Raw genomic sequence first — 20,205 nt, 5'->3', positions numbered from 1 at the left:
CCTGACCAGGTGATTGGTAGGTGTGAATACATCCTGTAATACGTTACACTGTTGAGATCCTATTGGCCGTCCCTTGAAGCAAATCGCCAATGCATCAGAACTAACTCTTTATGGAAGTCGTCGCTTTACCCAGAGGTGACCGAGTTACCTGGAGGCCTTGGATGGCCAGCTTCAGGAGGTTGTTCTAGATGTTACCTGGAGGCCTTGGATGGCCAGCTTCAGGAGGTTGTTCTAGATGTTACCTGGAGGCCTTGGATGGCCAGCTTCAGGAGGTTGTTCTAGATGTTACCTGGAGGCCTTGGATGGCCAGCTTCAGGAGGTTGTTCTAGATGTTACCTGGAGGCCTTGGATGGCCAGCTTCAGGAGGTTGTTCTAGATGTTACCTGGAGGCCTTGGATGGCCAGCTTCAGGAGGTTGTTCTAGATGTTACCTGGAGGCCTTGGATGGCCAGCTTCAGGAGGTTGCTCTAGATGTTACCTGGAGGCCTTGGATGGCCAGCTTCAGGAGGTTGTTCTAGATGTTACCTGGAGGCCTTGGATGGCCAGCTTCAGGAGGTTGTTCTAGATGTTACCTGGAGGCCTTGGATGGCCAGCTTCAGGAGGTTGTTCTAGATGTTACCTGGAGGCCTTGGATGGCCAGCTTCAGGAGGTTGTTCTAGATGTTACCTGGAGGCCTTGGATGGCCAGCTTCAGGAGGTTGTTCTAGATGTTACCTGGAGGCCTTGGATGGCCAGCTTCAGGAGGTTGTTCTAGATGTTACCTGGAGGCCTTGGATGGCCAGCTTCAGGAGGTTGTTCTAGATGTTACCTGGAGGCCTTGGATGGCCAGCTTCAGGAGGTTGTTCTAGATGTTACCTGGAGGCCTTGGATGGCCAGCTTCAGGAGGTTGTTCTAGATGTTACCTGGAGGCCTTCGATGGCCAGCTTCAGGATGTTGGGCGTGAGCTTGGAGGCCTGCTTGAAGGAGAAGTTGCTCCAGTCGATGATGAGGATGAAGCCGTTGATCTGGAGCTCCGGGTTCTCGATCAGCACCTCCAGGGAGAGCAGGATGGCTCGCAAGATGTCCGTGAAGGAGTTCCTGAGCCGGGGAAAGGGGAGAGAGATGGAGAAGAGATGGAGAAGGGTCAGGGTTGGTGAGGAGGAGAGACAGGATATTGGGTGAGAAGAAGAATGTGATGTGGAAGCGAGAAGGAGAGGAAGAAGGAAGATTACAGATAAATAGTTTAGTGAGATGTTATTTGAGTATTGTCTTGTGTGTGTGTGTGTGTGTGTGTATGTGTGTGTGTGTGTGTGCATGTGTGTGTGTGTGTGTGTGTGTGTATGTGTGTGTGTGTGTGTGTGTGTGTGTGTGTGTGTGTGTATGTGTGTGTGTGTATGTGTGTGTGTGTGTGTGTGTGTGTGTGTGTGTGTGTGTGTGTGTGTGTGTGTGTATGTGTGTGTGTGTGTGTGTGTGTGTGTGTGTGTGTGTGTGTGTGTCTGGTCCTACCTGCCCTGGTCCCAGTTGGAGGCGAATAGGATGAGTATTTTGCGGCCGTGTTGGTCTGGGGTCTCTAGGACCCCAGGGAACCCGTCCATCAGTGCCCGTTTGATACCCGGGTCATCCACCTGACACACACAAACATACACACATACACACACATTTAGGTATCATGTTACTGCACACTTATACACACATAAATACATGAATACCCTTGATGGTTTGATTAACATACACACACACACACGCACATTTAACATTTTAAACACATCACAATGTGGTGATGTGAACTGTACCCAGCGGACCCACAGACCTTGAAGCTCTGAAACATGTCCAGGTTCTGCTGGCGGAACTGGAAGTACTGGGCCAGCAGTCGGAACGTCTCGGCCTGGTCGAACTTCCTGGCTCGCAGGAAGCGCAGGATGAAGTCATCGTCGGTCCGCAGGAAGCCGATGTCGGGCCGGGTCACGATCATATCTCGTACCTAGGGTTCCGACATGCTCAGTACACAGTACAGGCCCATGGGAGGACACTGTTACAATATATGTTCCCATGGTTGGAGCCTCTGGCTGAAAGCACGTCCACGAGACGGCCACGAGAGGAAAGCTACAGAAGTGATGGAGTCACCCCAACTAAAACCAACGATGCTACCTCTGCAAATGATCCTTGCTACCTGCTTAGATATGATTTATGAGATACATGGTGACGGGTCCGGTGGTATGGTAGGCTATGCTAGGCTATGCTATGATCACAAGCTATCAAATCAATGGGTCACTCTTAGAATTTGTCAGAGAATACAATGGAAATCTAGCTAGCTACTGAGTTAGCTGTGAATGAGTCTGATGGAGATTGAATGGAAAGCATCATGGTGTGTCTGGTACCTGCTGGATGTCCTGGTGCAGCATATCCGGGTTCTCGTTCAGCTCTAGGCGGGCCTTCTCCGTGGTCTCAGGACTCAGACCCGCGTGCAGGTGGCTCATCTTGGAACGTGATTCTGGTTCACTTCGGTGCCACTGTCTGAAGTCTGTGGCTGGATGAGTTCAGAGGTCAGGAATCCCCTCTTCAATAGAGACAATGTAGTTCCACTGTTCCTTCCCCCTTTATTGGATTGAGTCCTCTGAATGGTTTCCAAAGTGATCCTGGTTTTGTTTCCCCTCCGTCTCAATGCTCCAGAGGTTCCTTGTCTTTGTCTTAGCTGATTGCACCTTGCCTCTATTCAGATGCCCTCTGTTCAGTCGACAAACATTCCTGCTTGCTGTCCTGTGAACCTATCGTACTTCTACATCACAGTAGGACGGAGAAACACTTTGAGAACGTGATCCTGGTTCGATGTCGAGCTCCTCATGGGCCAGTTGACAAAGCAAGGAGATAATGTCAGAACCCTTTGCCTTACAGAGTAGAGAGATGTGAACTACAGAGAGGCTCCCGTAGGAACAGTCTGTTTGGGGTTTCGTTGGCTAGAACAGGACTCTGGCTCTACAGATATCGGTTTGAACTATTTTCTCTGCATCTCCACATTCTTACAAGGAAACAATCTTAATCGCTGTCTTCTTGTACATACTAGGTTTCCAGGGAGGCTTCAGGTCTTCTCTAGGTGGTTGATTGGTTTGGTGTATCTCAAATGTGGATGAAAAGGAAGTAGATGAATGTATAAAAGATACAGGAGGAACAATACCATCAATATTAATATCCTGCTCCTTTGACTGAATTTAAATTAGCTGTGGCAGTATCCTTCTGCTCCTCATGACAGCTCCTCCACTGGTTTGAAGTCAGATGAATCTAGGATTTACATTTTGGGTTGGCCTTGGTAACTACTGCATTGGTTAAGCCCTCTTGTATCCCATCCCTTTGTCAGAAGTCATCTAAGGCAATACTTTCCAAAGTGGAGGTCCTCTCAGCCTGGGAGGAGAAAGGGAGAGGAGAGAGAGGGGGGGGGAGAGGAGAGGAGATAGAGAGAGAGAGAGAGAGATAGAGAGAGAGAGAGAGAGAGAGAGAGAGAGAGAGAGAGAGAGGGGGGGGGGGGGATGAGGAGAGGAGATAGAGAGAGAGAGAGAGAGAGAGAGAGAGAGGGGGGGGGGGGGGGGATGAGGAGAGGAGAGAGAAGAAAGTACAGGAGAGGAGAAGAGTGGATGGAGGAGAGAACAGAACAGAACAGAGATTAATTAATAATTGGTATTTCAGACCAAATACAAGTGTGGAATGATGAAAAACCAACCAATATGAGAAGCTACCAAACAGATGACTTCAAAGAAAACGTCTCATGGTAGCTCCTGGTCATAACAGCAGAGCATGTGCAGTAGAAGGTGCAGATTGGTCTTGGTGTCTAGACCTATAGCTCTATGATATGTTGCGGGCTCAGACATGGACAACATTGACATGCCCTTGTGAAAGGCACTTTTCGCTCCGATTGAGTCGTTAGTTGCATAGAAGGGGTAACACCACATCACCATTATATTTCATTATAGCTGATATAATATGAATGAGAACAGTGCTATGAATTACTGTCCATGTTGTCTGTGTTCGTTCAGAGATGTGTGAGAGTAGCAAGTGACGGTTAAAGAGCCTGACATCATTCAGAGGACCTCCACCAGCTTTAACCCGCTCCACCTTCATGCTCCGCAGGTAACGCGCATCATCAAACCCTACCCCCTTTTCATTTATCCTTCTGCCCTATTTGACCCTGTTTGATCTTTGTCTTTTATTACCAAATGCGCGCGTGAGCAGACCTATTCTGTCGGGTTAGCATGCTGTAGCAGAGGACCGAGGCTCCCTGCACGGTGGACGCGCTCCCTTTTCCAGCTCGTCTTAGTAGACAGGGAACCCAACATGGACGTGTTGGGTTCCCCCCCCCCCCCACCCCACCCGGCCAACACCTGTCCCGATCTGGCCCCCATCTGGCGTCAGATTACTAATGAGATGACGCCCAGCGACCCACCGTCTGTCCACCGGTCAATGCAAACACAGACCCACTAACACACGTTATTACCCGCAGAAGGTCTGCTGGCGGTCCTGTGATGTGGACCGGCGGTCCTGTGAGACGGACCGGTGATCCTGTGGAGACCAGCTACTCACCCGGTGCTACAGCCCGGCTCGCTGCTGGTGAAATAAGCGCCGTGGATTGACGCGCCGGCCTGACGGGCCGCAGACGGTGGTGCTGATGCTGCTGGGGACGGGGGTGGCCATCGGTATCCAGCGGACTCACATACACATTCCCGACACACGATAAAGGAGCAAATAGATAGCCCTTTGTCCATACAGCGAAAATAATAGCACCAAATCAGAGTATCCTCGGTCCCTGCATTGTCCTCAGTCCGACGGGATGGTAAAATACTATGCTTTATGCTCGTGACAACGGACGTCGCTCTCCTCCACAAAGATGCTCCATCCGTCTGTGACAACTGACGGGATGCGCGTTCACGCGGCACCGAGATGCTAGCTGTACTGAGGAGAGCATATTATTATCATCAGGGGAAGGCATTTTATTATAGCGAAAGGCCATTTGTAGATTATATATACGTACCAATATATCTATAGACATATATCTGTATCTCTCTCTCTCTCTCTCTCTCTCTCTCTCTCTCTCTCTCTCTCTCTCTCTCTCTCTCTCTCTCTCTCCTCTCTCTCTCTCTTTCTCTCTACATACATATATATATATATATATATATATATATATATATATATATGTATATATATATATATATATGTATATGTGTGTGTGTGTGTGTGTGTGTATATACACATATTAGATAAATATTGTAATCCCAGTGCACAATCAATCTTCATTTTATGTATATAACAGGCTACTATATATATATATATTTTTTTTTTGTGTGTGTGTGTGTGTGTGTGTGTGTGTGTGTGTGTGTGTGTGTGTGTGTGTGTGTCTGGGGAGGGGTGTTACATTTGTTACAATTCTGATCATTGAAAATTATGATTATTTTTGCGATTTTTCTACGTTCTATGTTCAAAATGATCAAAGGTCCGATTAATAAAATCGGCCATGAGATTAATTAGCAGTAGTGGCTCCGCCCCCAAGAGAGAATGAATGACGTCAGCTATGGCCGGAGGTCGAATGGTTCTTCTTCCGGTGGAGACTGTCTGCAGTGAGAAGTCAATTCCCTCTTCAAAACCTTTAATTCTCCTTCCGGATTTACTACCTCAAATCTATTTTGTATTTTAGTATTTATCGACTTCCCTTGTCATCGATACTAGCGGTGACACATCGGTTAACCTTTCCTCTATACTAAACGAGTCCCGCTGTAGCTCGTCAGCTAGCAAGCTAGCCAACATTAATTTCTCCGGCGCACATTCGACACGCTCACCATGGACCAGATAGGAAGGACTTCAGAGACCCCCAAGGTAAGACCTTACGAGGACCAGATAGGAAGGACTTCAGAGACCCCCAAGGTAAGACCTTACGAGGACCAGATAGGAAGGACTTCAGAGACCCCCAAGGTAAGACCTTACGAGGACCAGATAGGAAGGACTTCAGAGACCCCCAAGGTAAGACCTTACGAGGACCAGATAGGAAGGACTTCAGAGACCCCCAAGGTAAGACCTTACGAGGACCAGATAGGAAGGACTTCAGAGACCCCCAAGGTAAGACCTTACGAGGACCAGATAGGAAGGACTTCAGAGACCCCCAAGGTAAGACCTTACGAGGACCAGATAGGAAGGACTTCAGAGACCCCCAATGTCCCATAGGGGGTCTGTCACTGTCCTGTGGGGGGCCTGGGGGTCTGTCACTGTCCTGTGGGGGGCCAGTCCCGTGAGGAGTCTGTCACTGTCCCGTGGGGGGACTGTCCCGTGTGACTGTCCCGTGGGGGGACATTTCTGCCGGCTCTGTTGGCACGGTAACGCTTTACAGTAAGGGTACATTACATTACTTTACCTTATAGGTGTTAACAATTACACTCTATGATATATGCTAAACTTGGGTCATGTGGTCTCTGACGTCATCGTGGTGTGTTGCTTCGACCTTGGGAGATGACGTCATCATCTGAACATGCCCAGACACGTTTAGTTCATTGACAAAGTGTGTGTGTGTGTGTGTGTGTGTGTGTGTGTGTGTGTGTGTGTGTGTGTGTGTGTGTGTGTGTGTGTGTTCATCAGAGCCCCTGGGGCGGGGGCCCCCCTGCGGTGCCATCCTGCTCTCTGTCTGATGTCATGAGCGAGGAGCTGGCCAGGCAGCTGGAGGAGGAGAACAAGGCCTTCCCCACGCTGACAGAGTAGGTCCCTACGACCATAGCTCATGTCATCCGTGGACCGACTACACGTGTCAGAAGATAACCTGTCACAAAGTCCTTCATAGTTGGAGTAGATTCCCTGTTTGAAAAAAATAACATCAGAGCCCTCCTTTCCACTCTCATGTCTCCTATCTACCCTCTCCTGTCTCCTCTTTCCTTTCTCCACTCTCCTCTATCCTGTCTCCTCTCTCCTCTTCCTGTTCCCTCTCCTTTCTCCTGTCTCCTCTCTCCTGTTCCCATCTCTCCTCTCTCCTGTTCCCTCTCTCCTCTCTCCTGTTCCCTCTCATCCTCTCTCCTGTTCCCTCTCTCCTGTTCCTCTCTCCTCTCTCCTCCTCTCCAGTCCTGAGGTGAGTCTCCTGTCAGGTGAGGAGACTGACACCAACAGCGATATGATGCTGGCCCGGCTGCTGCAGATGCAGTACGACCGCGAGTGTGACACCCAGCTCCGCCGAGAGGAGCGACAACGGGGAGAGCAAAGGTTACCCACACAAGACGCTGTTTTGATAACGTGTCCATTAAGTTGATAACCTGTTTCAAAAGGATATGGCCTAAATCCTGTTTATGTCTCCCCTTGTCACATAATACATTTGTGGTTGAATCTCCGTTACAGTTTTTTTTTTTGGGGGGGGGGGGGGGGGGCGGGGCCTCGTAGATATTCAAATATATTCAAATATATTTGAATACATTGCTTGATATTCGATATTCGTTCAAACTTTTTGGGGGATTTTTTTCAAAAGTGACCGCTGTAGTCTGTGGGTTAACCCATGGGGCTGCTGCTGGAGGAAGGTCAGCGCGGGGGCCGTGTGGAGCAGGTCCAACATGACCGGTTGTGTTTGTGTGTCCAGTGTCCATCTCCTTTGAGAACTACCGCACGGCCCATCCCTATGACGGCAGTGAGAGCTCCGAGGATGAGGTGGACTGGCAGGACACACGGGATGACCCCTACAAGCCCGGTGAGCGTCCCCCTGCCTCCCGTCTCACTCACCCTGGTCTCAGAGTTTGATTAGGTTAGGGCGCGTTCTTCTTTAAAGACCCACGTTGTTCATTCAGAAGACGGTTCCTGCTCCTAATCCTCATAACTTATTTCATGTATTCATGATTTAGTTTATTCTTCTTTACAACCATAGTCTAGGATGTAAAATACTGTCCAATGATGGATACTACTGTATCATAAAACTATATAATATTCCTTACTCCTGACGTTCTGACAAAAGCGTGTCTTTCATGTATTTGTCTGATATGTAATCTGAGGAACATGTAATTTGTTTCCAAGACGTTCCTTCCAGGGTATTTCCAGCTGTAAAGGAACTGCTCATATTTGGTGAAGAAATGCAATGAATGGGCTCTCTCTGCTGTGGTTCACTGTCCACCCTCCCCCCCTGCCCCTCCAGATAAGCCTCAGGTGACGCCACGCAAGGGCTTCACAGGGAAAGGAAAAAACATCACCACCAAACACGATGAGGTGCTGTGTGGACGCAAGAACACTGCCCGCATGGACAATGTAAGAGATCCACCAAACATCCCTTCTGTCTTTGTGTCAGCCATATACAAACGTTTGGGCAGATGATGCATTTTTCAGCTGTCTTTCCTCTCTCTGCTCTCCACGTTCCTCTCTCCTGTTCCCTGTTTGGTTCTTGTTCTGTTCAGTTTGGGCTGCTCTCACCCCCTGGTTCTTGTTCTTCAGTTTGCTCCGGAGGTGATGGTGGGCGACGGGCTGGGCATGGACCTGAAACTGTCCAACCAGGTGTTCAACTCCCTGAAGCAGCACTGCCACAGCGAGCAGCGGCGAAGTGCCAGGCTGCACGACAAGAAGGAGCACTCCACCGCAGTGAGGCCACATCACACACCAACCATCAGAGAGATACACACCAACCATCAGCGAGATACACACCAACCATCAGAGAGATACACACCAACCATCAGAGAGATACACACCAACCATCAGAGAGATACACACCAACCATCAGAGAGATACACACCAACCATCAGAGAGATACACACCAACCATCAGAGAGATACACACCAACCATCAGAGAGATACACACCAACCATCAGAGAGATACACACAAACCATCAGAGAGATACACACCAACCATCAGAGAGATACACACCAACCATCAGAGAGATACACACCAACCATCAGCGAGATACACACCAACCATCAGAGAGATACACACCAACCATCAGCGAGATACACACCAACCATCAGAGAGATACACGGAGAGATACACACCAACCATCAGAGAGATACACACCAACCATCAGAGAGATACACACAAACCATCAGAGAGATACACACCAACCATCAGAGAGATACACACCAACCATCAGAGAGATACACACCAACCATCAGAGAGATACACACCAACCATCAGAGAGATACACACCAACCATCAGAGAGATACACACCAACCATCAGAGAGATACACACAAACCCTCCAGAGAGATACACACAAACCAACACAGAGAGATACAAACAAACATATCACAGAGACATGACCTGCACTAGGACTGCACCTCACAGACGAACCATCACAGAGAGATGACCTGCACTCGGACTGCACAGACGCAACAACATCACCCAAAGAAAGGATGGATGTTTGGTTTGGTCCCTTCTTGGTCTGGAACACATTTCCACAAATAAACATCCCCCTCTCTCTCTCTCTCTGTCTCTGTCTCTCTCTGTGTCTCCGTCTGTGTCTCTCTCTCTCTCCTCCAGGAGCAAGCAGTTGACCCCCGCACCCGTCTATTGATGTACAAGATGGTGAGTGCCGGCACGTTGGAGCGCATCAACGGCTGCATCAGCACCGGCAAGGAGTCGGTAGTGTTCCACGCCAACGGAGGGATGTACGTGAGCAGAGAGACGGGCTTCAACTCCCCCATGTCTTCCATCTTACTATGTGTTCATTGATCAGACTTAATCCAAAAAGACTCCCAGTGAGTCTAGCCACACTAAGGAGGGGTTTAGTCCACTACTCAGACTTTAGATTCATATCTACAGTTTGATGCAGACCAGTCTGGGGGTGACAGGATTTCGACCAATCACGTTGCTGGAGGCGGGGCAATTGAGGCTTGTAATAGGCAGACACACAGTCAGCCAGCACTAGTCCTCCTGTAGTCCCCTGGAGGAGGACTGTCATCAGCCTGGTTCTGTGTGTGTCCAGGCTGGAGGACTGTCATCAGCCTGGTTCTGAGTGTGTCCAGGCTGGAGGAGGACTGTCATCAGCCTGGTTCTGTGTGTGTCCAGGCTGGAGGACTGTCATCAGCCTGGTTCTGTGTGTGTCCAGGCTGGAGGACTGTCATCAGCCTGGTTCTGTGTGTGTCCAGGCTGGAGGAGGACTGTCATCAGCCTGGTTCTGTGTGTGTCCAGGCTGGAGGACTGTCATCAGCCTGGTTCTGTGTGTGTCCAGGCTGGAGGACTGTCATCAGCCTGGTTCTGTGTGTGTCCAGGCTGGAGGAGCAGCCCGTGCCAGACGAGGTGGTGCTGAAGGTGTTCAAAACCACGCTGAATGAGTTCAAGAACCGGGACCGCTACATTAAAGACGACTACCGCTTCAAGGACCGCTTCAGCAAACTCAACCCACGGAAGATCATCCGACTGTGGGCAGAGAAGGAGATGCACAACCTGGCCAGGTAGTGGTGGTGATGTACTGCCACTGACACTACCCACGCTGTGTATTCATTCTACTAATACTGCATCAGTCCATGTTTCTTCAGCTTTTACCAATACTGCTCATAAATAAACTCTCTGAAGACTGTTCCTCTCTCATATCCCATCCCTCCCTCCCTCTTGTCCCTCCCTCCCTCTGGTCCCTCCCCTCCATCCCCCTCTCCCTCTCGTCCCTCCCTTCTTCTCGTCCCTGCCTCTGGTCCCCCCCTCACTCTGGTCCCCCCCTCACTCTGGTCCCCCCCTCACTCTGGTCCCCCCCTCACTCTGGTCCCCCCCCCTCTGGTCCCTCCCTCTCTCTTGTCACTCCCTCCCTCTTGTCCCTTCCTCCCTCCCCTTCCTCTCCTCCCTCCCTCTTGTCCCTCCCTCCCTCTCTTCCTCTTGTCCCTCCCTTCCTCTTGTCCCTCCCTCCCTCTCTCCCTCTTGTCCCTCCCTCCCTCTCGTCCCTCCCTCTCGTCCCTCCCTCCCGCCCCTTCCTCCCCTCCCTCCCTCTCAGAATGAAGAAGGCTGGGATCCCCTGTCCAGAGGTGGCCCTGTTGAGGAAACACATCCTAGTGTTGTCCTTCATTGGTAAAGACCACGTCCCCGCACCCAAACTCAAGGACACCATGCTGGGTGCAGCAGACATGAAGACTGCGTACTACCAGGTCCTACAGGTCAGTATGCCCAATAGCACCACCTTACTATGATTCACTACTACCTGCTCCTCTAGTAGAATCTCTTCATTCAAGAAATCTTATTCAAGCTCTACCCATGAGCAAAGGTTCCACGAGGCAGAACTAGGGCTAATGCTAACGGTCGGCTGTCTGGGCTAAGGCTAACGGTCCGCTGTTTGGGCTAAGGCCTGAAGGGAGATGGTTAAGGTTAAGGTTAAGGTTAGGATGGACTCAGCTCGGCTTAATGAGCAGGTAGGGGCTATCCTGCTCTGGGAGGGCTGGTAGGGCTAAGACTTAGGAGTGTAGTAAATACTAAATAGTAAATAAATAGTACATACACAATATATAATATAAATAGTAAATAAATAGTAAATACTTAAAGTAGTAAGACTTAGGCCCAGTCCCATTTCTCTCCCCTTAACAAGAACACTTGCTTTGAGTGCCCTTAGCTGCAAGTCAGCTCCCGAGCTGGCTAGCATTCAAGGGTTGATTTTAAGGGAAAATTGGCACTTCCCCTTACTCCCCTAAGTATTGGGACACCCTACCCCTTCGCGGGAACGTGCAAAATGTAGGGTTAGGGCTCAAATCTAGGGTTAGGGCTCAAATCTAGGGGAAGGGGGAGAGTTGGGCCAGACCTTCCTAAGTATTCTGCTCCTCAGACCGAACACGAGGAGGATGACTCTGCCGCTCTCTTCCCTCCAGATGATGCAGCAGCTGTACCAGGAGTGCAACCTGGTCCACGCCGACCTCAGTGAATACAACATGCTCTGGCACCAGGGCCAGGTAGGTTCAGCTGCAGGGTTAGGGGGTTAGGGTTAGAGGGTTAGGGTTCCCCATGCGTCCCGCCTCGTCCCCTGGCCGCTCTCTAAGTGTGCGTGCGTGTGTTAGGTGTGGCTGATTGACGTCAGTCAGTCTGTGGAGCCCAGCCATCCTCATGGACTCCAGTTCCTCTTCAGAGACTGCACAAATGTTTCTACGGTAACGCCCTCTTTTGATTGGTTGACATTTATCATCTTATTCAGTGAGGTGTGATTGATGGTCTACATTCATGCCTCACGATAATTAGCCCCTTAACTACCAGTTTCAATGTTAAATGGCAAAGTGTGTGTGTGTGTGTGTGTGTGTGTGTGTGTGTGTGTGTGTGTGTGTGTGTGTGTGTGTGTGTGTGTGTGTGTGTGTGTGTGTGTGTGTGTGTGTGTGTGTGTGTGTGTGTGTGTCCAGTTCTTCCAGAAGAGGGGCGTGGTCGAGGCGATGAGTGTGTACGAGCTGTTCAACTGTGTGACGGGACTCAATCTCACCATCAACGAAGAGGACGAGGCGGAGTTCTTAGCTCAGGTACAACACCTAGGAGCACCTTCAGCTCTCCATGCTGGTGGCCCCTATTGTTGGGTGTTGTCCGCTTGGGGACATAAGGAACATGAGGACTGCCAGAGCCCTACCATCCTACGGTCGTATCATGAGAGATGACTAGAGCCCTACCATCCTACAGTCGTACCATGAGAGATGACTAGAGCCCTACCATCCTACGGTCGTACCATTAGAGATGACTAGAGCCCTACCATCCTACGGTCGTATCATGAGAGATGACTAGAGCCCTACCATCCTACGGTTGTATCATTAGAGATGACTAGAGCCCTACCATCCTACAGTCGTATCATGAGAGATGACTAGAGCCCTACCATCCTACCTTCGGTATCATGACTTCAACATGGAGTGATGGCTTCCTTTTATGAACATCTGAGAGATACAGACAAATCCTCTGTCATTATGTGGGTCATTTCATATCTCTAACCATATATATCACAATATGGGTCATCATATCTCCATAACCATATATATCACGATATGGGTAATTTCATCTCTCTATAACCATATATATCTCACTGGCTAATTTCATATCTCCATAACCATATGTATAATTTCATATCTTCGTAACCATTTATATGATCCCATGGGAGACCCATGTTGTTGTGTGAGATGATCCCATGTTGTTGTGTGAGATGATCCCATGTTGTGGTGTGAGATGATCCCATGTTGTGGTGTGAGATGATCCCATGTTGTTGTGTGAGATGATCCCATGTTGTGGTGTGAGATGATCCCATGTTGTGGTGTGAGATGATCCCATGTTGTGGAGTGAGATGATCCCATGTTGTGGTGTGAGATGATCCCATGTTGTGGAGTGAGATGATCCCATGTTGTGGTGTGAGATGATCCCATGTTGTGGAGTGAGATGATCCCATGTTGTTGTGTGAGATGATCCCATGTTGTGGTGTGAGATGATCCCATGTTGTGGTGTTGGATGATCCCATGTTGTGGTGTGAGATGATCCCATGTTGTGGTGTGAGATGATCCCATGTTGTGGTGTGAGATGATCCCATGTTGTGGTGTGAGATGATCCCATGTTGTGGTGTGAGATGATCCCATGTTGTGGTGTGAGATGATCCCATGTTGTGGTGTGAGATGATCCCATGTTGTGGTGTGAGATGATCCCATGTTGTGGTGTGAGATGATCCCATGTTGTGGTGTGAGATGATCCCATGTTGTGGAGTGAGATGATCCCATGTTGTGGTGTGAGATGATCCCATGTTGTTGTGTGAGATGATCCCATGTTGTGGAGTTTGATGATCTCAGTTTGTCCCTCAGATCGAGGCGCTGGAGAGGCGTAACGAGGACCACGTCCAGAAGCGGGGGAAGAAGACCTTTCCTGTGTCCTCGTGGGATGGAAGTCCTCCGTTAAAACATGCCGCAGATGACTAACACCCCCCACCCCCCCTGTCCCGTCGCTGAGAACAGCACCGCCACACCCACACGCCACGAGGAGACCCCCGAGGTCAGAGGTCACCGCACCTCCCCCTCGTCCACTTTGAAGAGAACCAAAAAAAGAAATCCGGGTGGGACCACCTGGACCCCACCCTGTACGACCCCAGGAGGCGCCAGAGGGGCCCCAGGGGAACTCAACAGGTCCCTGGTTAGTTCAGGGGCCCTTCTGTCTCCACTGCCCAGAGTTGAGACCAGACAGAGGGCATGGAATCATGGGTCAATCACATCCTCCTTCTATCATCCTCTTATTGTCCTCTTCCATCTCTGCCCCCCTAGAGGACCCTAGAGAGTATATAGTCTGCATGAGCTTCTATTTCCAGTGTGTGCAATTTTCCATTTATATTTTCAAATTCAGTATCCCTCCCTCCCACATCAGCAGCCTTACTCAGGGAGAAGGAGGCTGCAGCTCTGAACATGTGTTGTGATTGATATCTTCAAACGTCCACAGAAGCCTGTGTGACTAGCATGTGTGTATGTTGAGGCGGGGGGCGTTGTGCGACCATAACCTCTGTTGTGTTGCGGTAGTTAACATTCAGTCCCCATGTGGTCCGCTGGGACCAGGCAGAGCTTCTAGTGGGGCGTGGCTCTCTGCACAACCTTCTGGGGACTTTTTTTTTTAGGTATTGCAATTGAAGCTTTTGGTTGGATAAAAATGAAGATGGTGCGGGTCAGTTCTTGTCCCAGTCCACCATTGGTTAACATGAGGGCTGAGATGGATTGTAACCTGAAGGTCAAACCTTTCGGCCTTCATAAAAACAAAATTTGATGATATTGTAACATTATTTGGCTGATATAATAGGAAGTCTGTCTATTGTGAGTGTTTCATTGTCACCTTCATGAAACCAAGTGAACATCTTTAAAGTAAAATAAAGACTTTGACTGTCTCTGTGTGTAAACAGCAGATCTTATCAGACTTCAGTGTGTTGTAACGTAAGGCTGCTTATTACTGCATTGTCTTAATTAATATATTTGTATTGTTAAGTAACATTAATTTCATCCTAGCTTGGTGTGTGGTAGAAAATTAAATGAGCACAAGAAAAAGTTTTTAACATCCCAATCTGCATTGGGACCTTAATGTCATTATTACCGCCCTCACTTCACAGGCCCTCTGGTTACAGCTCAGTAGTCATGGGAATTACGGCTCTTTTTAGTGATCCGGATCATTTGGATCGGCTCACCAACAAGAGCCAGCTCTTTTGGCTCCCAAACGGCTCTTCATATTAACTTTATTACTTATACCTTTTATAATTCTGTCAAATGTAGCCTGTTTTGACTTATGATTTGTTTGTGTAGGCCTATATATCACTTCAATTATTCAATCCATCCTTTGTTCTGAAGTATTCAGGGTGCCGGATATAAATGAGTGCAACACTAATTCAGTCTAAAACACTTCTCCCCCTTTAAGTAATTTAATACAAAGCGGGGAACATAGGACCCAGGGAACATAGGGATGACCTGCCCCCAGTAGTCTTGCTTAAATGTGAAGTTGGCATTTTCTTTTCTTATGGTGTATATTATGTGCTTACTAACCAGCATAAAATGAATTCATTTAGATTCAAATAAGTATGTTTCTGGAATTGGTATCCATTATTATCAATTTTATTTTCTTCTCTTCTTCTGCTTTACCGCGTCTTTCATGCGTCTTCGCGTAGTCGGTAAACTTCGTCGTGGTGTTTTTTTTTATATTGCCGCCGTAAAGGATTATGGGATACCAATATCTCCTTTCCTTTCGTAAAGGTTGGTCAGGAGTAACCTTTGCTAAAGGAGGCTTAAAGGATGCATCGAGGCTCCTTTCCTAAGCATTTTTAGAATTCAAACCATCTTTCCTCCAAGTACTTCCGGGTCATCTCCTTAGGAAAGTAAATTTCCTATGCAAAAAAAGAGAATCCGTAGAGGCCCCATGAGTCCTTAAACATATCCCAGTCTGTGCAGTCCAGACAGGCAAGCATCCTCTGACCAGTCCTTAATATTTACAGACTGTAGATCAGTTTGATATGAGGGGATGAGCCTAAGGGTGGGAGGGGGATGGATTATTGTGATCAATTCCACTTCAAAGGTTATTCCTCCAATGGTATGATGATGGCGATGACATGTCATGTCTCTTTTAAAAAACCGAACAATTCTACCTCCATCTTCTTCATCATCATCATCATTTCTGGAGGAGGGGGCTTATATCACAGAAAGCGCTGGAAGGCATTTAATTATGTATATATTTATATAAAATAAATCAATTTTTCATACAACGGATCGCAGTACAGGGTTAGGGTCCAAACAGCTCTCTGGATCGAGAGGAGGGGCCACATTGGGGGGGCTGTGATGGGAGGGCTGGGAGAACAGACGGGCTCCAGTCACTCCCAGTAGCTCCAGTCTTGTAGGGTATAGTGCTGGTCTGGGGAAGCTCTCTGAACTCTGGACTCAAGTCACTTCACCTTAGGGGGCGTGTAGTGAGTTCTACATCTTTCATTGAAAACCTACATTGAAGAATCAGTGAGGATAAATTAAATCAAATGGATCGAAAAGTGAAAGAGTTCCCCTGAAATCATCAGGGAATTCAACAACAGTCATACATTGACTGAGTGGCTATGGCCTATTCATTTTAAATGGATGGTTCAATATGTTTGAGAGAATGTTACCTTCAGACTTCTGTCATTGATCACCTCCTCAACATTCAACTCTGACTGCATGAGCTTCAACTGGAAGGAGAGAAGGAAAGATCAACAATGGAAAGAAACACCTCTTATGTGTAGGAACAAGATGATGTTGTGAGATTGTCATTCCTTCAAGGCCATTGTGCCCTCATGGATTTCAGAATGGGTGTTTTAGTGTGTTGTTTGCATCAGCAGATGAACCCCAAATTTTAGTGGAGGACAGACTCCATTTGTTGAAACAGACAATAACCTTTACGGTTCTGAGGAAAGACTTTTAGAGACTCCAACTCCAATTCACTCAACATGAGCGGATATTGAAAAAAATCGAATGTGGAAGGTTGAGTTAACTTCTCTCGTCAGTTGCGTTGCAACCTTGGCTCTGTGGTGTCCTCTTGTGTTGGAATGAGGGATTACCTTGGTTTGCTCTTTTCTAAGTTGTTTAAGTACTGCAAGGTTGTCAGCATCTTTTGTCCTTTCTTCTCTCAAGTGTCCCATTGCCTCAGAGGTTTGGGCTATACACGCCTTGATGGCTTTGTCTCTGCTCAGATGGGCCTCAATCATCTGCAGAACGCAATGAAAAGCAGCAAAACGTTTTCACAATAGCATTGGCAATCATCTAGAGACAGGCAGACAGAAATAAAGGTTGAAATAAAACCCATCATTCTAGTGATATCCATGCTGACCGTTTGGTAGAGTTTTTCACATGTCTGAGTGGCGTCCACTCTGCCAGAGAAGGAGACGGTGGGGACACTCGTGTTCAGGGAATGGACGATGCGGTCGTCGATGGTCCGGATCACCCTCAGGGCATCCTGAACACACAAACACACACGCACACGCTTCAAGCTCAACTGGTTAAGCGTCATCAACACTGCCAGTGGGTTTGATTCCCAGGGGAGCCACCCATGCATTATCATCAAGGATGTGTTGTGTCATCCATGTATCATTACCATCTTTGCTGGTCAATTTAAACTTCTTTGTTTGTGTCCATTTGACCCCACTTAACCTTAACCTTAACCTTAGCCCTGAGACTCTCAGTGCTGTTCTAAAGCGGTGGAGGATTGCCGTCTGGACTCACACGCCAGGTGAGAGATTTTCCCTTGAACAAAATGTAGACATGCTTTATGTATGTGAATAAATGTTCAATCTCTCTGATTGTACTGCCTTGAGGCACACAGATTCCCGAGCTCGCTGCTTTCTTTTTCTTATAGAGGGGATCCAAAACAAGAGATAAGACAGAACACCACGACCACTCAGTTACCGTCTTGAGAAGTGACATTGCTCTGTACGTTTTTTAGATAAAATAAAAGTAGATCGGGGACAATGACTTCCTTTTGCAACACGGTGCATGGAGCACCTATAATTCCACGTCTTAAAAGGTCCCATGGCATGAACATCTCCCTTTATGAGGTTTGCTAACATAAATATGAGTTCCCCTAGCCTGCCTGTGGTCCCCCAGTGGCTAGAAATGGCGTTATGTGTAAAACTAGGTATCCTGCTCCCTCCGCCTTTGAAAAGATTAAAGCGCCGATTTGGAATTTGGCCCCATATGTCGTCATGAGGTAGCCTGGTTCCGCCCGCCTCCGTACTTCTGGTCAATATTCATTTCCCTTCAGTACTTCGGTCTGGGAGTAGTGCATGTTCGAATGATTTCTTTTCCCTCAAGTTTGTCCCTCCAATCAGCGAACAGGAGGCGCGGCCTGAGAACAGTGACGTACAGGTCATGCGCGAGTTTCACTTGTAGTCAAACGAATACCAGGAAGCAGCAGGAAGACCATGGAGAAAGATGCTAACGAAGCTATTCGGTCTGTTGTGGAAACTCTGCCGAATATCCATAAATTAAAGCTGGAGCAGGAACAGGCTTTGCTTAGTTTTGTTGGTGGTGAAGATGTTGTGGCGTTTCTTCCCACGGGATTCGGGAAAAGTTTAATTTTCCAGCTGGCTCCGTTAGTGGTGAAGGAGTTTGCTAAGCATGAAATACGTCACGACCAAACGTTAGCGATTGGTTAAGGCGGATCCGGAGTGGCACTGGGAAGAGCCAATAGGTTTTAAACTTCAACAGCACCCGCCTTCAAGTGAGCAATGTTTGTCTCTATAGCAGTTCTAGACCATCGGTATGTATTGTGACATTTTTTAATTGTAATATTCCCTAGCGATACATTTTTACTGTAATACTCTCACATAGCCATATCCAGTAGCACCAAGCATAGTTTAGAGGTAATTTCCCCTCCTAATCGCCTGAGGGCAGCACTGAACACAATTGACAAAGTTATAAAACATTTACACTAGGGGCAGCAACGGACACACACAGGAAGTGAGAAAACCCAAAGAAGAACACCTGGGATACATAAACTCAGACTCCGCCTTTGGAAGACAGAATCTCTCAGCGGCGTATCTTCCTGCATGCTAAGCTCTGAGACGCTCCGCGCGTGTTATTTACGATCCCTCTCCTTTTGTTTCATAGACAATAGACCAATAACCTTAACCAAATAAAGTGAGTTAAAAGCGATCCTGTCTCGGCGGCCTTTTCTGGACCAAAATCCACAACAGTATGAAATGAGTACAAAGGTCTAGTTAGGACTAGGCTAGTCATGAGGGGCCGGGTCTCCCCTTTCTCTGCTTTGCCCGCCCAGAGAATTTGGCCCGCCAACGAGAAAGACAATGAGCAGCACATGTGTACGTGTGAATACACACACTAACGCAAGTGTTGTACACTTCTTTGTTATTTGGATAACCGTTCTGCTGTTGGTGTTATGGCGCATAACACTCAATAAAAACACAATAACGCAAGCTTGCGTAAAGCTCCCATTTGGTGAAAGGACTAGACTGTGTCGGGTTCTCTGACATCTCTGGTATTTCCACAACTAGACTTGTAGTGGGAGTTATCTCGGCCATGGTTGAGAAGGAATTGGGAACCGCGACATGGAGGAGAAAAGGATTGTTGCCCGGGATTGTCCGCCGGAGCCCCGCCGCCGAGGGGCGGCCAAAAAGTATTGTTGAATCGAGCAATTGAGGTTGACAGAAACAAACTATATATTCTTAAGTATTATGATCATGAAATAAAATAAAATAAAGTAGACCTGAACGATGAATTAAGTAGTTTTTGCCACTGTCTAGCGGAGCTTCGGGAAACACGACCCCTCTCTCTGCTGTCTCTTATAAATATAGAGCTCCAGGACTCCTGCCGGAGCACCCGGAGTGCTGTAAACACAACTGTAACTCTGCACCATGGCTGAATTTCTTGAACGTCTTCAAATACCGTATTAGGGGCCCACTAACACCTATATAAAAGCATCCATAAAGTAGCATGCCATGGGACCTTTAAACTAGACCAGGGAGAAATTGAAGAACGATAGTCGTGACCATGACGTTGGTGTTCATGGGTACATTTTAACACATGTATGCGCACATGTATTTATAGATAGCCTTCAATGATGATCCATAAAACCATTACTTTTCTTCACATTTATAATTTAAGACCGGGTTACACAACATTGGATTTCCAGAATAAAGAATAAAGGATATTTCATTCAGGAAAAGATACGACTGGGCCGTAAAGTCTGCATTTACGTGCATGTTTTCAGGAGACTTTTCATCAGACTTTGGTACTAATATATATTTTATTACCTGAAACATTGAGAAGTCCTCACAGTTTAAAGGTTCACTGGGCGCCGCCATGGTTAATGCAGCCGGGGTC

At 47.8% G+C, this 20,205-nt stretch overlaps 3 protein-coding genes across 3 annotated transcripts in view; 1 reads left to right on the top strand and 2 right to left on the bottom strand.

Annotated features, from left to right (window-relative positions):
• Positions 1-2,454, bottom strand: part of LOC311366430 (clavesin-1-like) — a gene marked incomplete at both ends in the record, with an annotated part of 4,729 nt that extends 2,275 nt beyond the window's left edge. Inside the window, 4 exons of the mRNA XM_084485218.1 lie at positions 901-1,075; positions 1,484-1,602; positions 1,788-1,958; positions 2,356-2,454. Of these exons, the coding sequence (XP_084341344.1) occupies positions 901-1,075; positions 1,484-1,602; positions 1,788-1,958; positions 2,356-2,454 (564 nt within the window). The remainder of the gene's footprint in view (positions 1-900; positions 1,076-1,483; positions 1,603-1,787; positions 1,959-2,355) is intronic.
• Positions 2,455-5,542: 3,088 nt separating this feature from the next.
• riok3 (RIO kinase 3 (yeast)) lies at positions 5,543-14,747 on the top strand. The gene is given in 14 exon segments (XM_084485983.1): positions 5,543-5,833; positions 6,587-6,702; positions 7,061-7,180; positions 7,182-7,198; positions 7,566-7,673; positions 8,112-8,221; positions 8,405-8,548; positions 9,440-9,567; positions 10,171-10,353; positions 10,884-11,043; positions 11,746-11,826; positions 11,932-12,021; positions 12,265-12,378; positions 13,687-14,747. Coding segments are annotated over 14 exon segments (1,521 nt in total). The 5' UTR covers positions 5,543-5,797; the 3' UTR covers positions 13,801-14,747.
• Positions 14,748-16,059: 1,312 nt separating this feature from the next.
• Positions 16,060-20,205, bottom strand: mix23 (mitochondrial matrix import factor 23). The gene is made up of 5 exons (XM_084485927.1): positions 20,136-20,205; positions 17,195-17,320; positions 16,926-17,072; positions 16,497-16,556; positions 16,060-16,334 (listed from the first exon to the last, which is right to left on the bottom strand). The coding sequence occupies exons 1-5, from the start codon at positions 20,184-20,186 to the stop codon at positions 16,284-16,286; spliced, it is 435 nt and encodes a 144-aa protein (XP_084342053.1). The 5' UTR covers positions 20,187-20,205; the 3' UTR covers positions 16,060-16,283.

Source organism: Micromesistius poutassou, assembly GCF_964030765.1.
Source record: "Micromesistius poutassou genome assembly, chromosome: 21".
NCBI lineage: Eukaryota > Metazoa > Chordata > Actinopteri > Gadiformes > Gadidae > Micromesistius > Micromesistius poutassou.
The sequence above is the reverse complement of the archived record's forward strand: the minus strand, read 5'-3'. Positions and strand labels throughout refer to the sequence as shown.

What these genes read in the sequence shown, in the direction of transcription:
- mix23 (XM_084485927.1), bottom strand. Translation starts at nt 20,186, where the DNA reads ATGGCGGCGCCCAGTGAACCTTTAAACTGTGAGGACTTCTCAATGTTT. An exon ending in GTGAAAAACTCTACCAAACG is followed by an intron (nt 17,073 to 17,194) that starts GTCAGCATGGAT and finishes TGCGTTCTGCAG; the next exon opens with ATGATTGAGGCCCATCTGAG. An exon ending in TTAGAAAAGAGCAAACCAAG is followed by an intron (nt 16,557 to 16,925) that starts GTAATCCCTCAT and finishes CTCTCCTTCCAG; the next exon opens with TTGAAGCTCATGCAGTCAGA.